Source organism: Phymastichus coffea, unplaced genomic scaffold (assembly GCF_024137745.1).
Source record: "Phymastichus coffea isolate CEN01 unplaced genomic scaffold, Cenicafe_Pcof_1.1 PCOF00054, whole genome shotgun sequence".
NCBI lineage: Eukaryota > Metazoa > Arthropoda > Insecta > Hymenoptera > Eulophidae > Phymastichus > Phymastichus coffea.
Genome location: NW_026706865.1, coordinates 10,073 through 32,050, shown reverse-complemented (window position 1 = coordinate 32,050; position 21,978 = coordinate 10,073). Strand labels below are relative to the sequence as shown.

General features: G+C 40.2%; 2 protein-coding genes across 5 annotated transcripts; one reads left to right on the top strand and one right to left on the bottom strand.

Annotated features, from left to right (window-relative positions):
- Positions 1–5,537: 5,537 nt before the first annotated feature.
- Positions 5,538–11,199, top strand: LOC131665794 (basigin). Of its 3 annotated transcripts, XR_009302048.1 has the most exons (7): positions 5,538–5,685; positions 5,774–5,963; positions 7,709–7,984; positions 9,263–9,556; positions 9,620–10,067; positions 10,137–10,294; positions 10,759–11,199. XR_009302048.1 is itself a non-coding variant. In XM_058937919.1 (6 exons), the coding sequence occupies exons 2-6, from the start codon at positions 5,825–5,827 to the stop codon at positions 10,180–10,182; spliced, it is 1,203 nt and encodes a 400-aa protein (XP_058793902.1). In that variant the 5' UTR covers positions 5,538–5,685; positions 5,774–5,824; the 3' UTR covers positions 10,183–11,199. The 3 variants fall into 3 exon arrangements, 2 of the variants coding, with proteins under 2 accessions (XP_058793902.1, XP_058793903.1); XM_058937919.1 differs by having other exon boundaries at positions 10,137–11,199; XM_058937920.1 differs by having other exon boundaries at positions 5,538–5,963; positions 10,137–11,199.
- Positions 11,200–11,585: 386 nt separating this feature from the next.
- LOC131665793 (uncharacterized) lies at positions 11,586–21,713 on the bottom strand. Of its 2 annotated transcripts, XM_058937918.1 has the most exons (18): positions 21,499–21,713; positions 20,492–20,724; positions 19,151–19,221; positions 18,217–18,314; positions 18,021–18,144; positions 17,696–17,927; positions 16,973–17,446; positions 16,856–16,894; positions 16,008–16,346; positions 15,538–15,809; positions 15,301–15,466; positions 15,012–15,235; positions 14,595–14,940; positions 14,303–14,522; positions 14,057–14,241; positions 13,794–13,972; positions 12,883–13,249; positions 12,381–12,519 (listed from the first exon to the last, which is right to left on the bottom strand). In XM_058937918.1, exons 2-17 carry the CDS (start codon positions 20,652–20,654, stop codon positions 12,929–12,931), a joined length of 3,453 nt encoding a protein of 1,150 aa, XP_058793901.1. In that variant the 5' UTR covers positions 20,655–20,724; positions 21,499–21,713; the 3' UTR covers positions 12,381–12,519; positions 12,883–12,928. The 2 variants fall into 2 exon arrangements, with proteins under 2 accessions (XP_058793900.1, XP_058793901.1); XM_058937917.1 differs by lacking the exon at positions 12,883–13,249 and having other exon boundaries at positions 11,586–12,519; positions 21,499–21,710.
- Between the last annotated feature and the right edge of the window lie 265 nt (positions 21,714–21,978).

Below are 21,978 nucleotides of genomic sequence, written 5' to 3'. Positions count from 1 at the left end.
AACTAAAATAAGTACATAGTTTAAATGAAGTTGATTGCACTTATACTTTAAATGATTATTTGTTTGAAAAATTAATGATTAAGTGTGATTATATAAAAGAAGTACATTACTGTAAATTGTGCAATCAATGTATATAAAAAAAACAGTAATACCTCTGCAAACATTTTTATTGTAAAGGAATACCAAAAAATAGAGACAGAATTATATATTTATTTAACATAAAAAATATATTTGTCAGCAGTGCAGAGATTGAGTTTATTACGCACTTCGACTTTAGGACTGCATATATGGTTAGATGTGGATACATTTATTTTGTGTGCAGTTTAAACCTGGGCATTATGTTGCACATTGTTATAATACAACATATAAATTTTAAGAAGAAAGGATATTGGTTATATTAAAGAATATAATATAAACGTTATACAAATAAAATTATTTATAAACTTTGAAATACCCTTATTTATTATGAAATAGTAATAAATTACCTCAATTTCAGACCAGCCTTAGTTGCTCCATTATAATTACCACACTTTTATTTTCCTATAGCTGTCTGCTTTCAAAAAGTCCAAGAGGGCTTGAAATTTATCACAAAGCATATAAATTTTTATCTAAATCAATCTAATAAAAAAAAATTAAAAATATTAAAAAACTTATCTTAATTTGCAGCTTATATTTGTCGATCATATTGCTTTGTAATGTCATTTATCAGTCTCCTACATACTGGTCTTTACATCAAATCGTTATGATAAAATAATTCATCACAGCACTGATTAGTTATTTACTGTAAACTGCGATGAAAATCGGATGAAGTTTTTCAAACTTTTTTTTCGAGTCGTGCCCAACGCCGTTTCTAGTTTGATTCATGTTGTCAATAGCCAGCGTTCCCTAATTTTACTATTGAAATAGATTTGCTGCTATAAACACACATGCTACCCCGTATCTCTACCCTGTACTCCGAGGAGTCGGAGGTCTACCCTGTACAAATTTTCTACGAGTACACCATCTTTATAATTCTGTGGTCATGGGAGAGTTCATTAACCAATGCAAGTAACGTGGAAGTAAGAGTGCCTCTACAATACAGACGTAAATCGCACGCAGTAAGTGTAAAATCAAGAAATTCTGTGTGCTGCCAACTTTGAAATTCCAAATTAATTGAAAAATCATAATTCCTATTGTACACCCAACGTGGATTGAATCGCGACCCCCCCCAGTTAGGTTGGTATGAGAATTCCGTCGTTTCATCGGAACGAAGAAACCGCGGGAATATTCAAAAATGAAAATTCGTTTTAAGATACGATAAAAAGCTAAAACGTTACTAATTTGTTTTTAGGTTTAAAATTAATTGTTTGCGAACAATAAATTTAGATGCATGATTATTTGATTTTAGGTTTTAATTATATAATTTAAGAACGAGCGTTATACTATGGCCGATCTGAAAACCACCGTTACGGACTTAAAGTATAGCAGTCAAAATCAAAGCTCGAATAGCAGACCTGAAAAAATCTGTTTACACGTGTCTATTTTAAATGTTTCTTCCGAGTTTCTTGTGCTTTTACCTGCTTTTGCTTCAGCAAGGATTTATCGTTATGCTGACATTTAGATAAGTTATTATTTATTTATTTATTTACTATCTACAATAGAAAATAAAAACATGTTACTTTGTGAATGTTCTTTTTTTTTGCAGGAGTTTTTATTTCAGCAGGATGAAGTGAAATAGAAATGTTATACTAATATTACTGAAAAAGAAATTTACTCCACTTGGCTCTCATGTTTGCGGAAAACCCAAAATATTTTTCCCATTCTTTTCCCCCTTTTAAGTTTATGTTAGGAAATGTAACACAAGGTTACATGTATTCAAGGTATACATTTATTATAGACATTTTATCTTCAAAATAAAAATAAATTTATTTCTTGCAATACATTGACTTACTTTTACCTTAATAATGTATACCACTTAAAAAAGTTTATTATGATAAGACATTGAAACATATGTCTAATATATATTTATATACATATATTTTTTTTTTTCAAAAAATGTGAATAGGATAGAATCCAAATATTAATGAGACACTTTTAATCGACACTTTTGAAGATAAAATGTCTATAATAAATGTATACCTTGAATACATGTAACCTTGTGTTACATTTCCTAACATAAACTTAAAAGGGGGAAAGAATGGGAAAAATATTTTGGGTTTTCCGCAAATATGAGAGCCAAGTGGAGTAAATTTCTTTTTCAGTAATATTAGTATAACATTTCTATTTCACTTCATCCTGCTGAAATAAAAACTCCTGCAAAGAAAAAGAACATTCACAAAGTAACATGTTTTTATTTTCTATTGTAGATAGTAAATAAATAAATAAATAATAACTTATCTAAATGCCAGCATAACGATAAATCCTTGCTGAAACAAAAGCAGGTAAAAGCACAAGAAACTCGGAAGAAACATTTAAAATAGACACGTATAAACAGACTTTTTCAGGTCTGCTATTCGAGCTTTGATTTTGACTGCTACTTTAAGTCCGTAACGGTGGTTTTCAGATCGGCCATAGTATAATACTTGTTCTTAAATTATATAATTAAAACCTAAAATCAAATAATCATGCATCTAAATTCATTGTTCGCAAACAATTAATTTTAAACCTAAAAACAAATTAGTAACGTTTTAGCTTTTTATCGTATCTTAAAACGAATTTTCATTTTTGAATATTCCCGCGGTTTTTTCGTTCCGATGCAACGACGGAATTCTCATACCAACCTAACTGGGGGGGTCGCGATTCAATCCACGTTGGGTGTACATAGCCTCTAACAATTGTAAACGTAAACATGGAGCCGATTGACGAATTGTTATAAAAAAATGGTTATATGAGATTATATGGGATGTCTCTTGTGTTATAACAATTCGTTCATCCCATATCCATACAACAATTCATTAATCGGCTTCATATTTACATTTAAGGCCCTCGCCACATATGCGCATATGCGCGCGTACGAGGGCGTACAAACGCGTACAAATCGCTAAAAATTTTGATAGTGCCAACAACAGAAAGTTACTACTATTCCTCGCATGCCCCAAACGAACACACTCTCAGAATAAACGTATCCATAACGCTATATTATTGAAGGTTAGACCCCGGTCCCGAATTTTATATGAATCCGAATTTCCCGAATTTCTTGGTTTTACGCTTGCTACCTGCGATTTACGTCTGAATTGGATATGCACCCTATCTATTGTAGATTCCGCATATAGATGCATTATTCGCTTTGGTTACTGAACTGGTGTACGTATAGAATATTGTGACGAGGTACGACGTAGACGTCGAAGTACGGGGTAGGACTACGGGGAGCATGTAGACGTCTAAAGGAACTCAGTAGAAAGTTAACGAAAATCGATCGAAAAAATTATAGAAAAACTGCGCGTGGTCAACAAAGATAGCAAAAGTTATTTATAACTTCGCGCAATTTCATTTTCATTGATAAAAAAATTATCAAATTTGATCACTCACAGATCATCGAATACTGTATCTACGTGGAGTTTTAATAAAGTTTTTAGAGAAATAAACCCGTTCAATCGTTAGCAAAAATCTCGCGTAGTTTTTCTATCCAATCAAAATATTATTGCAACCATCCGTCAATGTCAACTATTGTTGTGTATTCTAATTAATAGTTACATCGACGGTTATTTCAGAAAATAACCCATTCCTATTAATACAGCTCTTATAATTTGAGAGTGTGTCTTACAATAATAAAAGTGTACAGATCTATGTTACCGGCTGATCTGTTAATATTTATTCTTTAACGGATGGTTATAATAATATTTTGATTGAATAGAAAAACTGCGCGAGATTTTTGCTAACGATTAAACGGGTTTATTTCTCTAAAAACTTTATTAAAACAAATTTAATAATTTTTTTATCAACGCAAATGAAATTGCGCGGAGTTATAAATAACTTTTGCTATCTTTGTTGACCACGCGCAGTTTTTCTATAATTTTTTCGGTCGATTTTCGTTAACTTCCTGCTGAGTTCCTTTAGCCTGTGTAGACAGTCTCTTTGTTAATTTAAGATTAGTTTAATCTGGATAATTTTTTTTTTAATTCGTGAAATAATTAGTAAAAGTCATAAAGAAATGACGTAAGAAGGTAATTAAAATTTTATTATTGAGTGAAATACGGTTTATGGAATCAGATTGATAAGTGATGGTACAACGTAACAACTTATTTGAGAATAGAGTATTTTTTATCATAATTAAACTAATAACACTCATTTTAATATCGAATCATCACGGATGATATTGAATTTGATAAAATTTGAAAATATTGTGAGAAGGCCTTATAAATTTTATTTATTATATCAGAAAGGTAATAATATTAATATTAATATTGATATTATTATTAATATTAATATTAATATTAATAATAATATTATTAATATTAATATTATATTATTAATATTATTATATTAATATTAATATTATTATTATTAATATTAATATTATATGATAATATTAATATTTTAAGATGATACAAATTGAGCTAAGTCAGTTTCCATCTTGTTTTTGTTTAATTAAACTTTTTCGTGTCAAAAGGGGGGCTTACCTATCGCACCTGTACAGACGATTGAAACATATCAATATCCAAACAATTCTCTAAATAATTAATTTTTTAGTTTGCAAAAGGTTATAAATTATATAAATTTTGTATTTTAGGATGTTAGAAATTGAGCAAAACCGGTTTGCATCGTTTTTTTTTAGAAAATAAAATAATTTCGTGCCAAGAGTATACATTTTTCAAGATTCTGCTTTTCCACATTTTTCTACGTTTTCTGTAGAGGTACACATTGAAGCAAACTTATTTTCAGATAGTACAAATCAAATCTGAGCTAATGATATATATTTTTTTAATGAAATAATATATTTTCGTACCAGGGTCAAATGATAGCGCCAGCATTAATTATCTTCGCTGCGTATTTTCCATTGAAATTCAAAATGTCATTCAGTTAGGTGGCGTTAAATAATTGAACTTAGCTAAAGATTGTGTGTGTGGAATAATGTTGAATTTGGCGGGTATTGAATTAGTGTACATTTATGTACGTGTACATATCCTATGCATACAAGCTGGTCAGACTAGCGTGAATGGCTAGAGCAATGCGCTGAACATTTTAGACAGTTAATACGTGACATATACAAATTGCTTTTCCGTTTGGATCTCACTTTCAACTCAACCTAATATGTATATCAATGTAGTATTACTGAAATAATTCCATAAGAATCGTTCACGTTTTCGTTCGTGCAATCGAAAAACTTGATTAGAACTGATATCATTTTACAATGCTACATACTGCAATATAATCAATCCTGTACTTATTTGAGTAAAAACTTTTCACAGTGCACAATGGTAAGTAACCAAGCAGTTTCCTTGAGCATTTGAATAGTTGGCGCGTTAATCACGCATGCGCATGTTGTCAGAACTGGCATAGGTATGTGACGTGCGGCGCGGCGTGCCCGAGTAACTTAGTCTCACAGTCGAAGTTGAAACTCGAGAATGAAGAGAGATAAGCATATAGAGTGAGAGAGCGAGCGAGAGAGAAAGAGAGAGAGAGAGAGAGAGAGAGAGAGAAAGAGCAGAAGACGACCGCCATTACAGTGATTACAAGTATACAGCCTTGTGATCCCGTGATCTGCAGGCGAGTAGAAACAAAGATTGTGCACTTGTTTCTTCATTGATAAGATAAGTTTTATTTTTTATTCGGGTACTGTATTGTTGTCTCTTAGTCGCTGCCAGTTGAGTGGCAGCCAAGGTGAGAGTTAAGGTTAGAAAGGGGTATGTCCATACCTTGTGGGCGCAACCTCGTCACTCAGAATATTTATAAGAACATCGTAATTACCATGGAGAAGAAGACTGGTTTGTTCGTGACGTTTGGCCTCTTGATGTTGCTCTGTTTTGTGGCTGACGTATATTCAGGTGAACACAAGTTTTTCTAGTCTGTCAAGGTCTCCTCCGGAGTTTATAAATTTATTGTTTGAAAACTCAATGTCGGTAGTTTTTTCTGGTCAAATAATGAAAATCGCGATAAACAATTTGAAGAATGAGAACGAGAGCTACGTTTAATCGTTCGAACGATTTTTTGTCCTTGACATAGAAAAGAGAGAGAGAGAGAGAGAGAGAGAGAGAGAGAGAGAGAGAGAGAGAGAGAGAGAGAGAGAGAGAGAGAGAGAGAGAGAAACAATGTATATTTAGGGAGTGGAACGAAGGGAGGTGCGCCATGTCCAATGTATATTTTACGGTACGCATGCGCTTGTTTCTTCGCAGAGCTTTCCTCGAAAATATACTAGCTTACGACGATGATTTCAGTAAGTAACCCACGTGACTCTTCTCGCGAGGTCATTATTTTACATTTTCTCAGCTCTGACAATTCACAACAGCAGCGTAAATCCTGAATAGAGCATTTTTAGTATGTGGGAGAGAAAAACCCGTTACTCCTTAATTTTTGTACTATTGCAGTAAATATATTTTATCAAATAAGTCTATTACCACGTATTTCCCCGTGGCATATTTATTTTGAATTTATTTAAACTTTTGTTTTTAATTCGACTCGTCTACAAAAACATTAGTGATTTCTACTGATAACATTATTGAAAATAACTTTATTTTATTACGCATTGAATTTGTCATAGCGAATTGTATTTGTACAGAAAATTCATTATAAATATCACATTAATACGTAGTTTTTCGGGATTTATTATCTACATTATTTGTTACGCGCGTTGGTATGTGCGGTAGAAAGATAAAATCAATCTTACCGTCTACGAGCGTGTGCATCAGCGCACTTTATTTTACTTCCTTTGGCTTCAATTGATGCGTTTAACTCATCGTTTTTTATTGAATTCAAGCCTTTCGACGGTATTTTTTGTCACACAATTTTAATACTCTTTCTCCTTCTCCCTCCTTCCCTTTCTCACTTCTCTCTCTCTCTCTCTCTCTCTCTCTCTCTCTCTCTCTCTCTCTCTCTCTCTCTCTCTCTCTCTCTCTCTCTCTCTCTCTCTCTCTCAAATATTTTTCATTTCATCTTTGCAATGTATTACACACAATTCTCACATCTGAAACGACTTTACTTTCACCATGAGGTTATCTTATAACATTTTAATTCTCTCAGTCTATATCCATTTATGATCTATTTTATTCTTTTATGTCGGAAAATATTTTTTGACTGAGATGAAATTTCACGTAGCTTTTCCTTATTTCAAAAAATAGTTGTTTATTCAGGTAGTAGACATTTCGGGTAGGACCCTGATCCTATGCGGAATGTCTTCGTTAAATACGTTGACAAATGCCGCGTATAATGATGTATAAAAACAAGTGATTGTTGTACTGAAATTGAAGATATGCTTCAATTCTGTGTTTCCGACAGTCTAGTGCTACTAAATTAGAACTTATTTAATGCAATTTATTCCTGAAGTTGAATATTTTCACATGGTGATGACAAAAATAATAATAATCAAAATAAAACACTATTCAGCTGTAAAAGTTGATTTATGAGTGTTTGCTCGCAAGATTCTTACATACAGGATTTATCGTATATATCGTTAGCTGAGCATTCTGTAGGCTATCAGATAGTAAACACTTTGTGTCACGTGGAAATTCCATCTTCAGGAAAATATATTGCTTACATATATAAAGATTTAGAATTTGACGGAATATGCGATCAGTGAAATACGAGGGTTCGAAGATGGTGAAGCCAGGTGAACGATGGAACATCACGTGCAGCGATTTGCCAGCAGGATCATTAGCAACATGGAAACGCAACGGGCAGTCATTCGATGAGGACTTGGCGAGCGGCTTGATGAGTGTCAAGCCGACTTTCGACGACAAGCACATTAACATAATCGCTAGTACTATCGAAGCTGATAGAGCTGTCAAGCGACACGAAGGAGCCTATACCTGTCTTGACGGCAACGAGCCACATCATCTTACAATCGATTATGGTTCGTAGACGCGAGTTGAACAGTAGACGCTACTCGCCAGATAAAGCTCTCCGACGCTACAGACAAGCGTCATAGTTTGCTTATTGTACCGTCCATTTATTACTCACTGTTGGAACTCATTGTTTACTTTCAGTGGCTCAGTTGCCTAAAGCAGCATATTTTACGTCACAATTATTCTTACACTCTTTTTTCTTTTTATTTGCGCGCATCATCTGTATATTTGCTTAGTATTACCAAATTATTTATCTGGTTCAATGTGCCCATTATTTTATGCTTGCCTATATTGCAACTCGTTTCGTGATTCAATGATTATATCTTTTACCTTATGCTTTCTCACTCTCAGTTTATATGCTTCATATTTGTTTGCAACCCAAAGTGGAATTGTCAATGAGGATCACGTGCAAACAAGGTTCGTGTCACCAAATGATTTAGTTGACATTTTTGCCGAAATTTCATCTATACGTATCTATACTATTTAATCGAGGGTCACAAAGCTTTTTGTTCAATTTGAATAGTACTAGACTACTAACACGTCTGATTCTTCGCACATCATTCACTTCAGAAATGAGTTCGCGTAGCAGTCCCAACCGTGATAGACATTTTCGGTTGTACGTTCGTTTTCCATTCAAGCTGCAACGTCCTTGTTTCAAAACTTGACTTACGTGAGCACTCTTATTGCTCAGCTGAGCTCGCCATCAAACAGTTGGCATTACTTGCGCGTACAACCGTTAGTCCAGTATATAGGTTCAGGGTTGGGTTCACGTTACCGCATGATTTATCTTGTTATCACTCACAATTACGCGAAAAAAATAAGCAATGAATTAAAGAAAGAGGCCAAAGGCCGTTTTTCCTAGTATTCTTTGTGCGAAATTCTTCAAAAATTATCAACATTTTTACGGGCGCGAGGCTGATTTACGCGAGCCTCACGGTAATCTAACTAAGCTGTGGCGTACGATTGCTGTCTTGTACATAATTATGAAATGTAAAGTTATGGCTGAATAGTCATCGAATACTACACAAGGAAAATTCATTGCAACGTCGAATTTCAGTGGATTACTATCCATCGCTCATTCCTTTAGTTTTATCATCTGGAGACTATCCCTAGCAAAGGTGCGGTAGGTTTTATTATTACGATGATTTGTGCTAACCATAATAGCATTCTGTCATTGGTTCTCAGCAGCGTAACAGCTTTATGTAAATAATCACGCCCATTCCCTGTGTATTAAAAGTCCAAATCAAACTAAACATTCAGTGTTAAATCCTGTTGTTATTACGCAGACGTGAGGTTCAAAGTTCTGGGTATCAACGACACGGTCACACTGGAGTGCCCCAACGCTGACCAGCAGCAGCAGCAGCAGCAGCAGCAGCAGCAGCAGCAGCAGCAGCAGCAGCAACAGCAGCAGCAACAGCCTGTGGAATGGAAAAGAAATGACAAAGCTCTTGTTGCGTCCCAGTGGGTCCATGTAAACAGTCGCAACGTCACCATAACACGCATCCAGGACAAGGACAGTGATATTTATGGCCATTATACTTGTACGGTGGGCAACGCTACTTACAATTACCGTGTTGTCAGTAAGTACGACAGTTTGGTGTCCGATATACGACAGTTCGAAATAAATGACTTATTCGTTAAAGAGCCACCCTTGGTGTACCTGCCACCGTCGACAAATGTAGTGGAAGGTGAGAAGCTGCACTTGACCTGTCAAGTTAAAATTGGCGAACCTGGATTAAAAATCGTCTGGAACGTGAAGGGGCAAAACTACTCAACCACTCGTGGCCGTGTTAAGTTATCGCGAGACGATGAGCACAGTCTCGACAACACAATCCTCAGCCTCGATAACATTACTACGGATGATCATGGCCACATCACTTGCTATGGTCTTTACAACGTTACCGACATCGATCCTCAACACGCTTACTCAACTGTCACAGTCCTCCGGGTTAAAGACAAACTCGCAGCGCTTTGGCCGTTCCTAGGAATCCTCGCAGAGGTTATCGTACTCTGCGCCATCATTCTTGTTTATGAGAAGAAGCGCAACAAGTCCGAACTCGAAGAGTCTGACACCGATCAGAGCCCCGATACGTAAGTTCGCTTTAAGCCCACTAAGTAGTTTTAGAATGAACTCTAATCATTCGATTTACTCCCACATAGGAAACCCACGCCAAAGAAGGACTCTGATGTAAGGCAAAGAAAGTAGTAGAGGAGCTGTTTTTTGCGAAGACTTGAACGAGCAGCAAAGTATTCATAAACAGTCAACAAGTGAGCTTTTCTCCTTGGAACATACTCACTTAAATTTACACACACATAACGTACGTTTCTCGTTGCATTCGTTACTAACTAATTGATTTAATGCAAGTAGGGTGAAGGCCGGGAAAGGGGGAAAGTACGAACGTCTCGTGTGAATGAAAAAAGGCACTTTTTAAGATTTCTCTAAAATTACATCCGATTTATTAACGTATATACATAAAAATAGTTTAGATGTTAAGAACAAGACCTGATGAACCATTTTCTCGTTCTTCTTGTATTCCGTGTTTTTAAGAGCTTCTTGCTCCGTATCCTAATTACTATTATTACTATTAGTAATCCAATACGATCAAATGTGCTCGTATTGCGAGTACTTTTTGACTTTTATTTGAAGTATTATATTTATAATTGTCATTGTTGCTATTCTGTATATTTTTCGATATTTTTCGATATTTTTCGGCACATCAGATTATTCTTTATTTTCTCGGGAGATCATCACATTAGTTTTGGTTTTTTCTCCACTTTGTAGAATTTTCTCGTGCTCACCCGCCTCAGCAGTGGTTATCGTAAGTAATTTTCTTTTCATCCAACGAACGAAGTTCTCCTAATGTTAATCGAGAAACTTAAATTGTACTTCTTTTCTTCATTAATGCCATTGATGTTTTGTTAAAAATAGAGCATAAACAATGACGTTACATTAAAGTTGACTGGCTACCTTGTCTGTGAATCTGTATTTTGTATCAACATAATTATACTCTCAAAGATCAGCTATTTAAACTGTTGTTAAGTTTCAACTTGTTTATTTTATTTGGAAAGATTGGTTTGTGATAGATTTAATCGCGAATTCGTTACTCGTCTTTAACAACGAGGTAATTTTGTAGCGATGTTGTTTGATGGATTAATGGAAAATAATTAAAATAAAGAATGATGAAAAGAAATATTGATTAGATAAAAAAATTACTTAAAACAATGTACAAATGTTTTATTTCTCATACATATATATTACATGCACGCTCCGACCTATTATTCTGTAGTTAGTCTATTGCGAACGGTCATACAAATCATTTGATAGTCCGCTGTCCGAAGATCAGGTTGATGATTCAAATTGATTGCGTAAATTGAACGTTAAATTAATTGGCTTATAAATAAAAGCTTGAAGTAATCTAGATGTATTCTTCTATAATAAAGTTATTAACTCTACGCTTGAACAAATGTACACGCGTGCTTTTTATTTGGATGCTCTGTCACTTGTATTCAGCACTACGATTAAGCTCAACAAAAATTATTGTTTCGCATTGATGGCCTGTCGAAATGCTGAAAGTGACTGGCATTTGCCAAGTATAGCTTATTTACAGGTTATTAGTTTTAATGAGGGCAAAGTGATACCAGAACGGCCAATTAAGCTCGTATGCCAATGCTGAAAAGAATTTTTGACAATTTGCGCTTCAATATGAGAAGAAATTAGCGATGGACTTTCAACAACAATAGATATTATTATATATACAAAATATTATTGTAGAACTCAATTGAATTTTACGCGCGGATTGAAAAAGGCGCAAATTTATTTGCAAATTGAATATACAAATCACGCGTCTTTCAATCCACCATGCATTAAAGCGTTGAAAATAATGTTTCCTCATCTCGAGACTTAGTGCAGCGTATGCACATCAGTTTCACGTCATTTCTGCTTCTGCTGCTGGTTGCCGGCATAGTCGACGTAAACGCGCACCACCTCGCCGCTGTACTTCCGTTGGCTGGGCATGAAGTAAAAGTCAGGTTGCGCTTGCAAGTTTCCAGCGGTCTGATGATGGCCATTAGCACTTCTGTTGGCATATCTCGGCATCTGCCGTCGGTCCTGAGTGTAATAACCGGCTTGATTGGGCTGGCCGACAATCGGCGACATGCCGGCAGCGACAGCTGCTGAGGATTGTCGGGGACCCGGCGCACGCGGCAGGCTGTACGTAGCTCGGGGACCGGGTGGCAGCGCGCTCATGCTGTTGCGGCTGCCGGGCGTCTGCAACAGCAGTTGGTGCAGCGGCGGCTGGTGGTGATGGTGGTGATGCTGCTGCTGCTGGTTGTCGCTGTCAAAGTCCCCGCCAGAGTGGCCCCCGTTGCTCATCCTCATCTCTCGTGCAGCTCGCGGAAGACTCTCTCGGAGAGGGGCCGGCAGAGCGTGCTGGCTGATCTGCGATGGCGTTGACTTCTCCTCGGTTTCGAAAGCCTCGAACGCGAAATTGGTGTTGGCGCTCGTCGAATAGTCGCGCCACGGGTTCTTCGTTATCAGATGGTCCTGCAACAAAAATTAAGGCCCGTTTGTCATTGACAGCTCCCTGCTGCTCGTCGCTTACCGGCGAGTTATACGTTTCCGCTGCTCCGAGCTGAATTCGTGATAAGGTTATATTAATTATGCATAGTCGCAATGACAGCCAGTGTCACAGAGGTATGTACGTATGTACGATTGTTTGCCACGTTACTGTGTGTATGTATCAGCGCTAATGTTGAGTGGTGAAGTGAGAGCGGAGAGCGGAGTCAGGTAGAGATAGGTAGAAAGAAGCGTGCACGAGGTTCAAGCAAACGAAGGAAAATGAGCGACGTGACGTGCGGCAAGAGTTGTCGGCAAGAGGTAGAGCGAGAGAAAGCGAGAAAGAGATACCTGGATTGTGGTGGTGGAGGGAAATTGGCGGGTATTGGCGCGTTTGCTACCAATTTGGGGAAGGCCGATGCATGTTGGGTGGCGCGAGGTGCTGCTGTTGCTGATAATGACGCGCAGACTGCAGTTGTTCGTGCTGCTGCTGCTGCTGTTGTTGTTGTTGCTGCTGCTGCTGCTGCTGCTGATGATGATGATGATGATGATGATGATGTCCGTTGTAGTGTTGATATCCGTTGCCATTGCCATTTCCCATGTTTTGTTGCTGATGCTGTTCCCTGTAGTATCGCGGCGGCGGGTTGGATCGGCTCTGATGAATAGGGTTTGATGGCCCCATCGCAGGCGAGGTAGCCAATGGCAGCGAGTACACCCTCTGCGTTTTCGCATGGTACGCGCAATTTTCGTGCACACGCGACACAAGATTATATGCAACACAAGCAAAGCACAATGGCTCTCGCTCATCTCGAAATGGTAAGATTGTTGTACTAAGTGCCAAAGTGAGAGAGAGAGAGAGAGAGAGAGAGAGGGAATGGGAAAGAGAGAGAGAGAGAGAGAGAGAGAGAGAGAGAGAGAGAGAGAGAGAGAGAGAGAGAGAGAGAGAGAGAGAGAGAGAGAGAGAGAGAGAGAGAGAGAGATAATTACTAAACTACCGTTCATGGATTTCAGGGGTGAGGTGAGATCTATGTTGATTTTGCAATGAATGAGACAAGATTGATGTTGGGACATTATGAAGAAGAAAGTGAAGATAGGCAATCAGTGGCTCACGCTGCTGAGGCTGCGAATTAGAGACGCGGGAAAACGTCGCTTTCTAATAATTGGTATGCGTTCAACGCTGTCTCTATTTCGCCTCATAACTTGATAAAGAACAATATACTACTGAATATGGCATTTTAGGGAGGATAGAAATTTGCTCATACCTTGGTTGTTCGTTTCTTGGATGCTTTGTATATGGTGCAGCTAGCTTGCAGCAAGGCCAAAGCCAGCAGCGCCGCCAGACACGCGATAACGATGTAAAGTTTCGTTGGACCCAGCAACAGTCCAGCCGTCAATGTATTCTCGGTACTCGCGTTATCCAAATCGTTCTCAAAATCACTTTCTGCAATCAAAATCATTGTTTCTGCTAGAAAGGCTACACTCGCGGAAACGACTCTATAGACATAATGCATCGAGGTTTACATACGCTGCGAGCCAACTATGAGATAGTTAGGATCGACAGTAAGGGCACCAATTTTGCCAGTAGTAAGCGCCTCTAAAATTGCAGCCTCGGCTAAAGCTGCAGCCTCCTCTCGCTTAAGTGCTCGATTTTTGATCTCGTTCTTATCCATTGCCAAAATTAACTTTGCTATTACGCCATTGTTTCCCGTTCTATAAAAAAGAGACCAGTTGTAATTATTAGTGGCAGTAGTCGGCATAGCGCGCAACGCACTTGACAAGTTCCATGAGCTTGAACTGTTGAAAGCCGGGAACTTTGTGCAAAATTGTCGAGAAACTCGCTGCAATAACGTTAGACAGATCCTCAAAGTCTTCACTGCCAGGCAGTGGGGCTTTGTAACCGTCTCCCAAATTTATCAGTCGTATTTCCACGTTGTAGCTTAGCCGTGGCACTGTTGTGGTCGTCGCCATATCAACTTCATCTGAAAATCGTCCTACTATTTAATAAATGTCGCGATTGTGATTTTCGCAAAGAAGATTCGCATGCGACTAGTTACGTTTATTACCTGCTGCAATTCCACAAGATTTGATACAGACTTGATGCGCAGCTACGATTGGAACCTGCTCGTGTTTGCGAATCTTTTTGTTGACAGGATTGAAAATGCCTCCCTTCACGGGGAACATGAAATACAGACACTGGTCATCCGTGAAGGCCAAGTCGCGAATATCGTCCGTCGCTCTTTTTCTGCTGAACGTCAGTGTTGTTTCTCCGTTTTCAATGCGACCGTACGAATTGAAAATATCTTGCGAGCTATCGAGAACCGGCGAGTTGTAGCCGTTGATCCAGGTATCCATGAGAAACGCTCTGCCGCTCGATTTATCCACCCAACCAAGAATCGCGTCTGTCTGGGTCTACGATCAAGATACATCGTAATAACGCGCGAGTTATTTTGCTGGCGACTTCAATGTAATAGATGACGAACCATTTTCTCGTCCTTGGACAGTCCGATTCCCGTCCAAGTATCGACGTTGCTCGTGACGATCGTAAATGAGATCTCATCTTTTTTCGCTTTATACACCCACTGGACTCTATACTCGCAAGTATAATTTTCCGGCAAGCAATGCCGTGGATGGCGCCACTCGCCACTGCACTTGCCATTATTCAGCAGTGACGAATCCCCTTTGAGAGCGTCTCTACCTTTCTCCTCTGTAAATTATAATCGTGATCATAACAAGAAAATAGCGACGAACAACGATAATTCAGAGCCTCACCGAAAAAGTTGATTGTCGCGAGGCCGCGCTGTAACTTGTGCCCGTGGTATTTCAATTCGTCGGCTTTGTAAAAGTCCTTGACGCTGAGCGTGCCACCGCCATGCTCGACTCCGCTGGCCGGTACGTGTACGTATCGATCTGGCTCTTGACCTTTGGCCCAAATCACCTAATTGCGTGCCCACGACAACAAGACCAGATGAGCCAATCGTTAATTGCTTCAACGAAAAACGTTCATACCTGCATTGCGGCGTCGCGGATTTCATGGTCGCTGAAATGCTGATCCCCGGACAGCAGTTTCCGTCTAAACAAAATGGTAGTCACGCCGTCTCTCTCGAAGCCCATTGCAGCAGTGAGGCTGTCTTTGCCACCCCAAAATGAGTCCGGACGGGGCGTCGAACGATCGCGCGTATAGTAGTCGCCAATGCGATGGCGCATGCCCCGCGCAGAGCCAATCACAATGTCCGTGCAATCCATCGGATTGAAATCGTGTTTGGGCGTGTATTTGTGAGCTGTCGCGGAAAAAGCATAATATCGCTATGTTATACCCATGACGACTGCAGCGAAGGAAAATGAAAGAAAAATAGACGAGGAGTAGAGAGGAAGGCTAAGACTGCGGCGCTCGAAATTTCAATGCATCAAAATTCAAAGAGGCAGGCTTGCAGTTGATTGCGAAAGATGAACTGATTTGACTATATTATTACTATTACCTTTGGCAACTTCTGATCGTGGTATTTCTTCTGGCACAGGGTGGAGCTCGGATTTTGGATTGGGTTCGGATTTCGGCTCGGGATCGGATCGCGTCTCAGGCTCCGATTTTGGTTCGGGATCGGATTTCGACTCGGGCTCGAACTTTGGCTCGGATTTTGGCTCAGATTTTGGCTCGGATTTTGGCTCGGATTTTGGCTCGGATTTTGGCTCGGATTTTGGCTCGGATTTTGGCTCGGGCTCGGATCGCGTCTCGGGCTCGGATTTTGGCTCAGGTTCCGTTTTTGGTTCGGGCTCTGTAATTGATACGGGCTCGTGGTCGCCGCTGCTAGCTGGCTCGTCTGTGCAGAAAAGCAATACATGCCACTATTTACAGACCATCACCATCAGTGAGCGACTATTATCAATAATGGACGTGTCCGGCACCACAACAAAAGCACGCAGTTTTTGTCGCGCGTGTCAAAGGAAAATTTGCTACGCATCTCTTCTCTTTGTAATAAATTTTCTGACTACGTATTCCAGTTGTCTCGAGAATGCGCAATCGAAAAATGAAGAACGCGTTCATAGAAGTTCACTTGGTAGGCAGTACACCCTTTATGGATGGTAGTTCCGTTTTAACGTCCATTTGCCGCTTTTTCTATCTCAATTATGTAGTACCTACTGTTTTCTACGCTATAGTATCGTATTATACTTGGCATGCAATCGATGATTAGTCTTTTAAATTTTTTAATAAACGTTTATTGTGAATTGGAAACTTTTTGGTGACGTACGTGCGATTAGTGAGTTTATGATGATAATCTATTCGCGGAATGACGATAAAGGCTTGAAAAGTGCTTCGCACGTTACTCACCGGTTGGTAGTGGCGAATCCAGTGATCTTCTACTGCGGCCTATCGACAGATAAAAGAGCATTGATTTTGTCGAATCGTTTATCACAAGTCAGGACATAACAGCTCTTCACTTTGTACCTTGCTTCGTACTGACGCGATAGGTGACGCTAGTTTGAACAGTGACGTCGCTGCCAGGACGCGATGTTACCTCGTGGTTAGCCGAACGCTTGTTATTGCTGGCGCGCGTCGTGGTTACTTCGGGCTCAGGTTCGGCGGTCGCAGACTCCGAGCGCGCTGTCGTCGTGGCGTTGGGTTCCGATTCCGGCTCTGGCTCGGATTTGGGCTCCGGACGGGGCAAAGGTTCGGCACTCGAGCCTTTCCTGCCATGTTCCTGAATCTCGTGGATCTCTTGAATCTCGGGAATGGCTCGGCATGCGGATGTTAAGCTTGCAGGTCGCCAACCCACGCCCACCCATGAAGTACCGTTCACTACTGCCACGCCTTCAAACTCTCGCGAATCCTTGAGGATGCGCCAATAGAAGGTGAAGTCGGCGGAGAAACGCTTCATCGAGTAAGACGCCAGGTCAAGCTCGATGTTCTTCATTACCGAGCCTAAATAGCCAAATACAGCGAAATAACATCGTTTATCCGAAAGTTTATCGTACGTGCGAGTGCCAGGCATTGTAGTAAATGCTTGGCGAGCTGTGAGCCGACAAACTGAAAGTCGTTATATAAGAGCGTGTTTTCACTTTTTCAACGATTTTTAGCTATGTATTCGTGCTATGTTTCTTTCAAATGTTGTACGCAGAAAAAGTAACGAAATAACAAAAATCACTGGCCATAGCAGAGAAATTTACTCACGCTTGGAGCATCCTGGCCCATACCATCCAACGTTACAGTAGCAGTGTTTAGTGGGCGAAGTGGTACCTCCGTTGTCGATGCATGCCCCTTGTGTACCGCAATCAGAGTCGTCCAGGCACTCTTCGCGATACTGGCATCGCGCTCCATGGTAGAATCTGTCACAGCGACAACGGCCTACCACTGAGCGCCCGTGGCCGCTGCAGTCCTCGCGGTACATCTTTCTCTCGACGATCTGCGCGCGAAAAATGCGCATTCACTCGTTGGCGTTTTTCAATGTGATTCATCGCAATCGAGATCAATTTTAAGTGAATTTGATAGAACTCACGTCGACGTCAGCACACGACCAGAATCTGTAGGTCGTGCCCCACTCTTCGGCCTCCCTGAGTAGTCGTACAGTGCAGTCGACGCAGGTGAAGTTGTTCGGCAACTCGACCAGATAGCTCTGCGCTCTGGAAACAATGGCTCGAATGAATACGTTGTGCTCGCGCTGCCGGCCGACATAGGTGCACCGCGGTACTCACGTAGCGTCATTCTCGACAAATTCACTCTGTTTGGTTACGGGAGTGAGGTCGACGAGCGGTCTGTCTAGAGCATCGAGTATTTGCAGTCTGAAGCCGCCCTGCAAATGACCACCGCAAGTATATGAGGAGAGGCGCACTCGGCTCTACGTGCTCGGCTTGTGAGCGCGAGCGCGCACGTGTCAGGAATCCGATTCGGGAGGAATCCATTGTCGGTGTCGATGGGCACTGTTTGTATTTTGCGCGGTAATACGAGAGACGAATAATATTAATGTTTCGAGAACTAAGCACATTGCAGCGATAATGGATTTAAGCAGGACTGTTCCCGTAAGAACCCACGAATCAATGGAATTCTATGCTCAATGCTAATTTTCTTCTTGAAATATTTTCATAGTCCGCTGAATCCCAATACCCATTATTGCACTCAAAGTTTCCCCGCACTCCTGCTCGCGCGCACCTTTTCCACATACGTTATGCGCCTTCCGCATGCCATCACAAATATCGTGTGAAAAGTCTCTCGTTTAATAGAGGATGGATCAAATTCCCTATCAATTCACGACTCGATTTCGACAGAAACGAGTAGAATTATGATCCGTATCTTAGGCGGAGGTGGGCGGAGGTGCAGATTCCAGGTCATAACGGTACGTCGGGTGCCATGAGCGCTGCTACTCGCATTAACTATTCGCGCGTGTGTGCATTAGAATTTCAAGTGTAGCAGGTTCCCGATTGATATTTTGGGCGCGTAATAACGGAAAAGATAAGCCGCGGTTGAAAGTCGATAAGCAGCCGATGACAACGTGCAAAGCAAATATAATTCGATAGGATCTCGGGCTGCCAAATGGAAAGGCTTACGAAAAATATGATAAGTTGCATCAAAATTTAATACGTTCATAGCACTGTTCCTCAAACGGACATATAATTAACAATTAACACATACCCTATGTGGATAGGCCAGGTGCCATGTGACGTTGAAGCTGTTGCCAGACAGTAGCGTTGTCTTGATGTCGCCTGCAAACAAGCACACACATTAACGATTAAACGGCAACCTCGTGTGAGAATGCCACAAGTGATTTGCAGATTCACGGAGATTTAGATAACTAGTTACGCGAGAAACGATCGAAAAGGCATCATTACACGGGATCAAATTGTTTTTGCTACGTTACAGTTTAAATAAACAAAATCCTCGTCGGATATAGGTATTTGGGTATTTCTCATGCTCTACTGTGTAGCGTGGATACAGATGCGAGCGGCGAACAAATCTACCTCGTTAACTCATTGTTGTTGTTGTTGTTGTTGTTATTGTTGTCGTTGTCGTTGTTGTTGTTTACTGATGGATGCTATGCAATTAGCGTATGGAATCTAATTAATAATATCGTAGATTGCGCATATTGCAGCAAGAGGCAGAAACGATGTGAAATTAGTTTTTACGGCAGTTCAACGTAGTTGAACATTGATAAATAATGTATCAAACTCGCATAGTGCCTTTATAACGAGTACGCAAAATGAGTCATCATTGTGCCAAAGTCAAAGCGCTTCGTATCGCCATATCGGGGAGTTGCGACTTTAAATTAAGTCAACTATATATATATATTAGAAAAGAAATGACAAGAAAAATATTAAGAAACGAGGAAACGCTACGAAGCCTTATTTGCGTACAAACATTACTGTACTCCTACACTTTCTGCTGCGCGCGGGCACGTGCGTGAGTGGGTGCTTTAACCCAATCCGGAAGTGCGACTGGAGGAGCGTCTTCCGCCGCTCCTTTCCCCCCACTTTATGTTGTTCTACTGCAGAAATTGTGAAAGTGGTTTTACTTTTGATTTCAATAAGAGAATAGTTGAATTGCAGAAGTTGTGCACGTAAACTGCTATTTTTAAGGAAAATGAATATGTTTGCACAATAAGGTCATTTGATCCGAGACGAGTCGGACGTGGATGTTTTCCGTTAATCGCATTGTTCTGCATTGATGTGATAATCACGTCCTTGTTTAATTTACGCACATATATAAAGCAGCATCTAAGCCATAGAGTAGAGTGCATCGATGGCGCCACTCCGGAGAAAGTCTCGCAACGCAATCATGAATCCACAGTCCACACAGCATTGTAGCGTTCGTGTCGCTGCTTCAAATCACCTGCAGCGTATCTGCAGCTGAATTTGCCTTGAATTTGTCGCGACGTATTATACATTTCAAAGGATCGTGCTGACGAGATACTAGCTTCGAGTTTGGATCGCGATTAGAATGTTCACGTTTTATTGAATTTTTTTTCAATTGACTAACCTTTTGGCATGCCACATGGCCCAGGTGTCCGCGCATTGTCTAGAAAGTCAAGATCAAAATGTCTGGCTCTAGGAAAGGTAAGTGCTACGTGAGCTTCCACCCAGTTGCTTGCTTCTAGAGCCAGTAGCACTAAAACTAGCAATGACACCTGCACACTCGTCATGATTCTCTTGTACTACTGTCGCTGCTGCTGCTGGTCACCTCATCGATGGTCGACTGTTCTGTACGCGCACCTGTAATTAGCTTAACATTAATACTAACAATTGTCAATTATATCACTCACTCACACAGTACAATATGTTCGATTGAAACAGAAGAAAAGTAAGCCGCGCATCGTTAGTCAGCTGATTAATAAATCAGAAGGACTGGTGCTGAGTTTCTGCAAAATTTTTCTTTGCTCGTTCTTGCGCGACTCAGCCACCCGTGGAATGTTAATTATATGAGCTACACACATCGCTATGGTCTTTTCTCTCTAATTCTTGGCAATAGAACACGTCTCTGTCGACGTGATCGAAAGATTCAAAGAAATTTATGAAGATGGAAACTATCCGTGTGGAAATGTTTTCTCTTTTCGAGCGATACGTCATGCGTTCATCGCAAGCAATGTTCCAATTTAAAAGAAATTGTTCTTACCTTTTAAATCAAGTAGAAAATTTAACTTTTAAGAAAACAACCATTCTTATACGACGTTGCAGAGTATAAGCTCGTAAAACTTTTCACCAGCATATATTGATTAGCACAATGATCAAACATCGGCATTGATTATAAAAGGACACAACGAATCTTTATGGTAAACTCTCTCACGCGTGTGCTCATTACAGAAAATGTAAATTCGCGCGAGGGATTGGTCTTAAACATACATACGGAGATAGGATCGAGCTTGGAGGCTTCGCACGGAATGCGCTTGAGCGGCCTCTCTCTCCCCCCCCCCCCCCCCTCTCTCTCTATTACGTTCTGCAGATGCTAGTGATGGCCGCTCTTTTTCTAAGCAATCTTTGTATTCGTACCTTCGTTGTTCTTCTTTAATATTAGCTTCTTGTACTTTCAGGCACTACTACACTTTGCAAGACACTAACTTGCGTGCTCGCGATAAAAGAGCAAAGAAATAATCGATCGATTGGCAATCAAGAGGCAGCCATTTTGGTAGCGAGCTCACCGAAATAACAACGTGCCTTCCAGTCTCTCTCGCGAAGCACCAGCGCAGCGGTGAGAGGACTGACTGAGCTCCAAGACTCTCATTCTCTCGCTCTTTCGTTCTCTCTCTCTCTCTCTCGCTCTTTATAGCAAGGCAAGGCACCTTACTTCTCCCGCTTACTCTCTACTCCCACCATCACAGCAGTGGATTCTTCTGAACGTCACTGCGTAACTTGCTTGCCTACGACAACACACTTTTACAACAGCGCGCAAATGGAAAACATTTAAACACTAAGGAACAAGAAGCACGGCATATTGACAGTGAGTTCAATGCCGGAAAACTAGTCGAAAGA

What these genes read in the sequence shown, in the direction of transcription:
- LOC131665794 (XM_058937919.1), top strand. Translation starts at nt 5,825, where the DNA reads ATGTCCATACCTTGTGGGCGCAACCTCGTCACTCAGAATATTTATAAG. An exon ending in TCATCTTACAATCGATTATG is followed by an intron (nt 7,985 to 9,262) that starts GTTCGTAGACGC and finishes GTTATTACGCAG; the next exon opens with ACGTGAGGTTCAAAGTTCTG. An exon ending in ACCGATCAGAGCCCCGATAC is followed by an intron (nt 10,068 to 10,136) that starts GTAAGTTCGCTT and finishes ACTCCCACATAG; the next exon opens with GAAACCCACGCCAAAGAAGG.
- LOC131665793 (XM_058937917.1), bottom strand. Translation starts at nt 20,654, where the DNA reads ATGACGAGTGTGCAGGTGTCATTGCTAGTTTTAGTGCTACTGGCTCTA. An exon ending in AAGCTCATGGAACTTGTCAA is followed by an intron (nt 14,242 to 14,302) that starts GTGCGTTGCGCG and finishes TCTTTTTTATAG; the next exon opens with AACGGGAAACAATGGCGTAA. An exon ending in TCTCATAGTTGGCTCGCAGC is followed by an intron (nt 13,973 to 14,056) that starts GTATGTAAACCT and finishes TTTTGATTGCAG; the next exon opens with AAAGTGATTTTGAGAACGAT.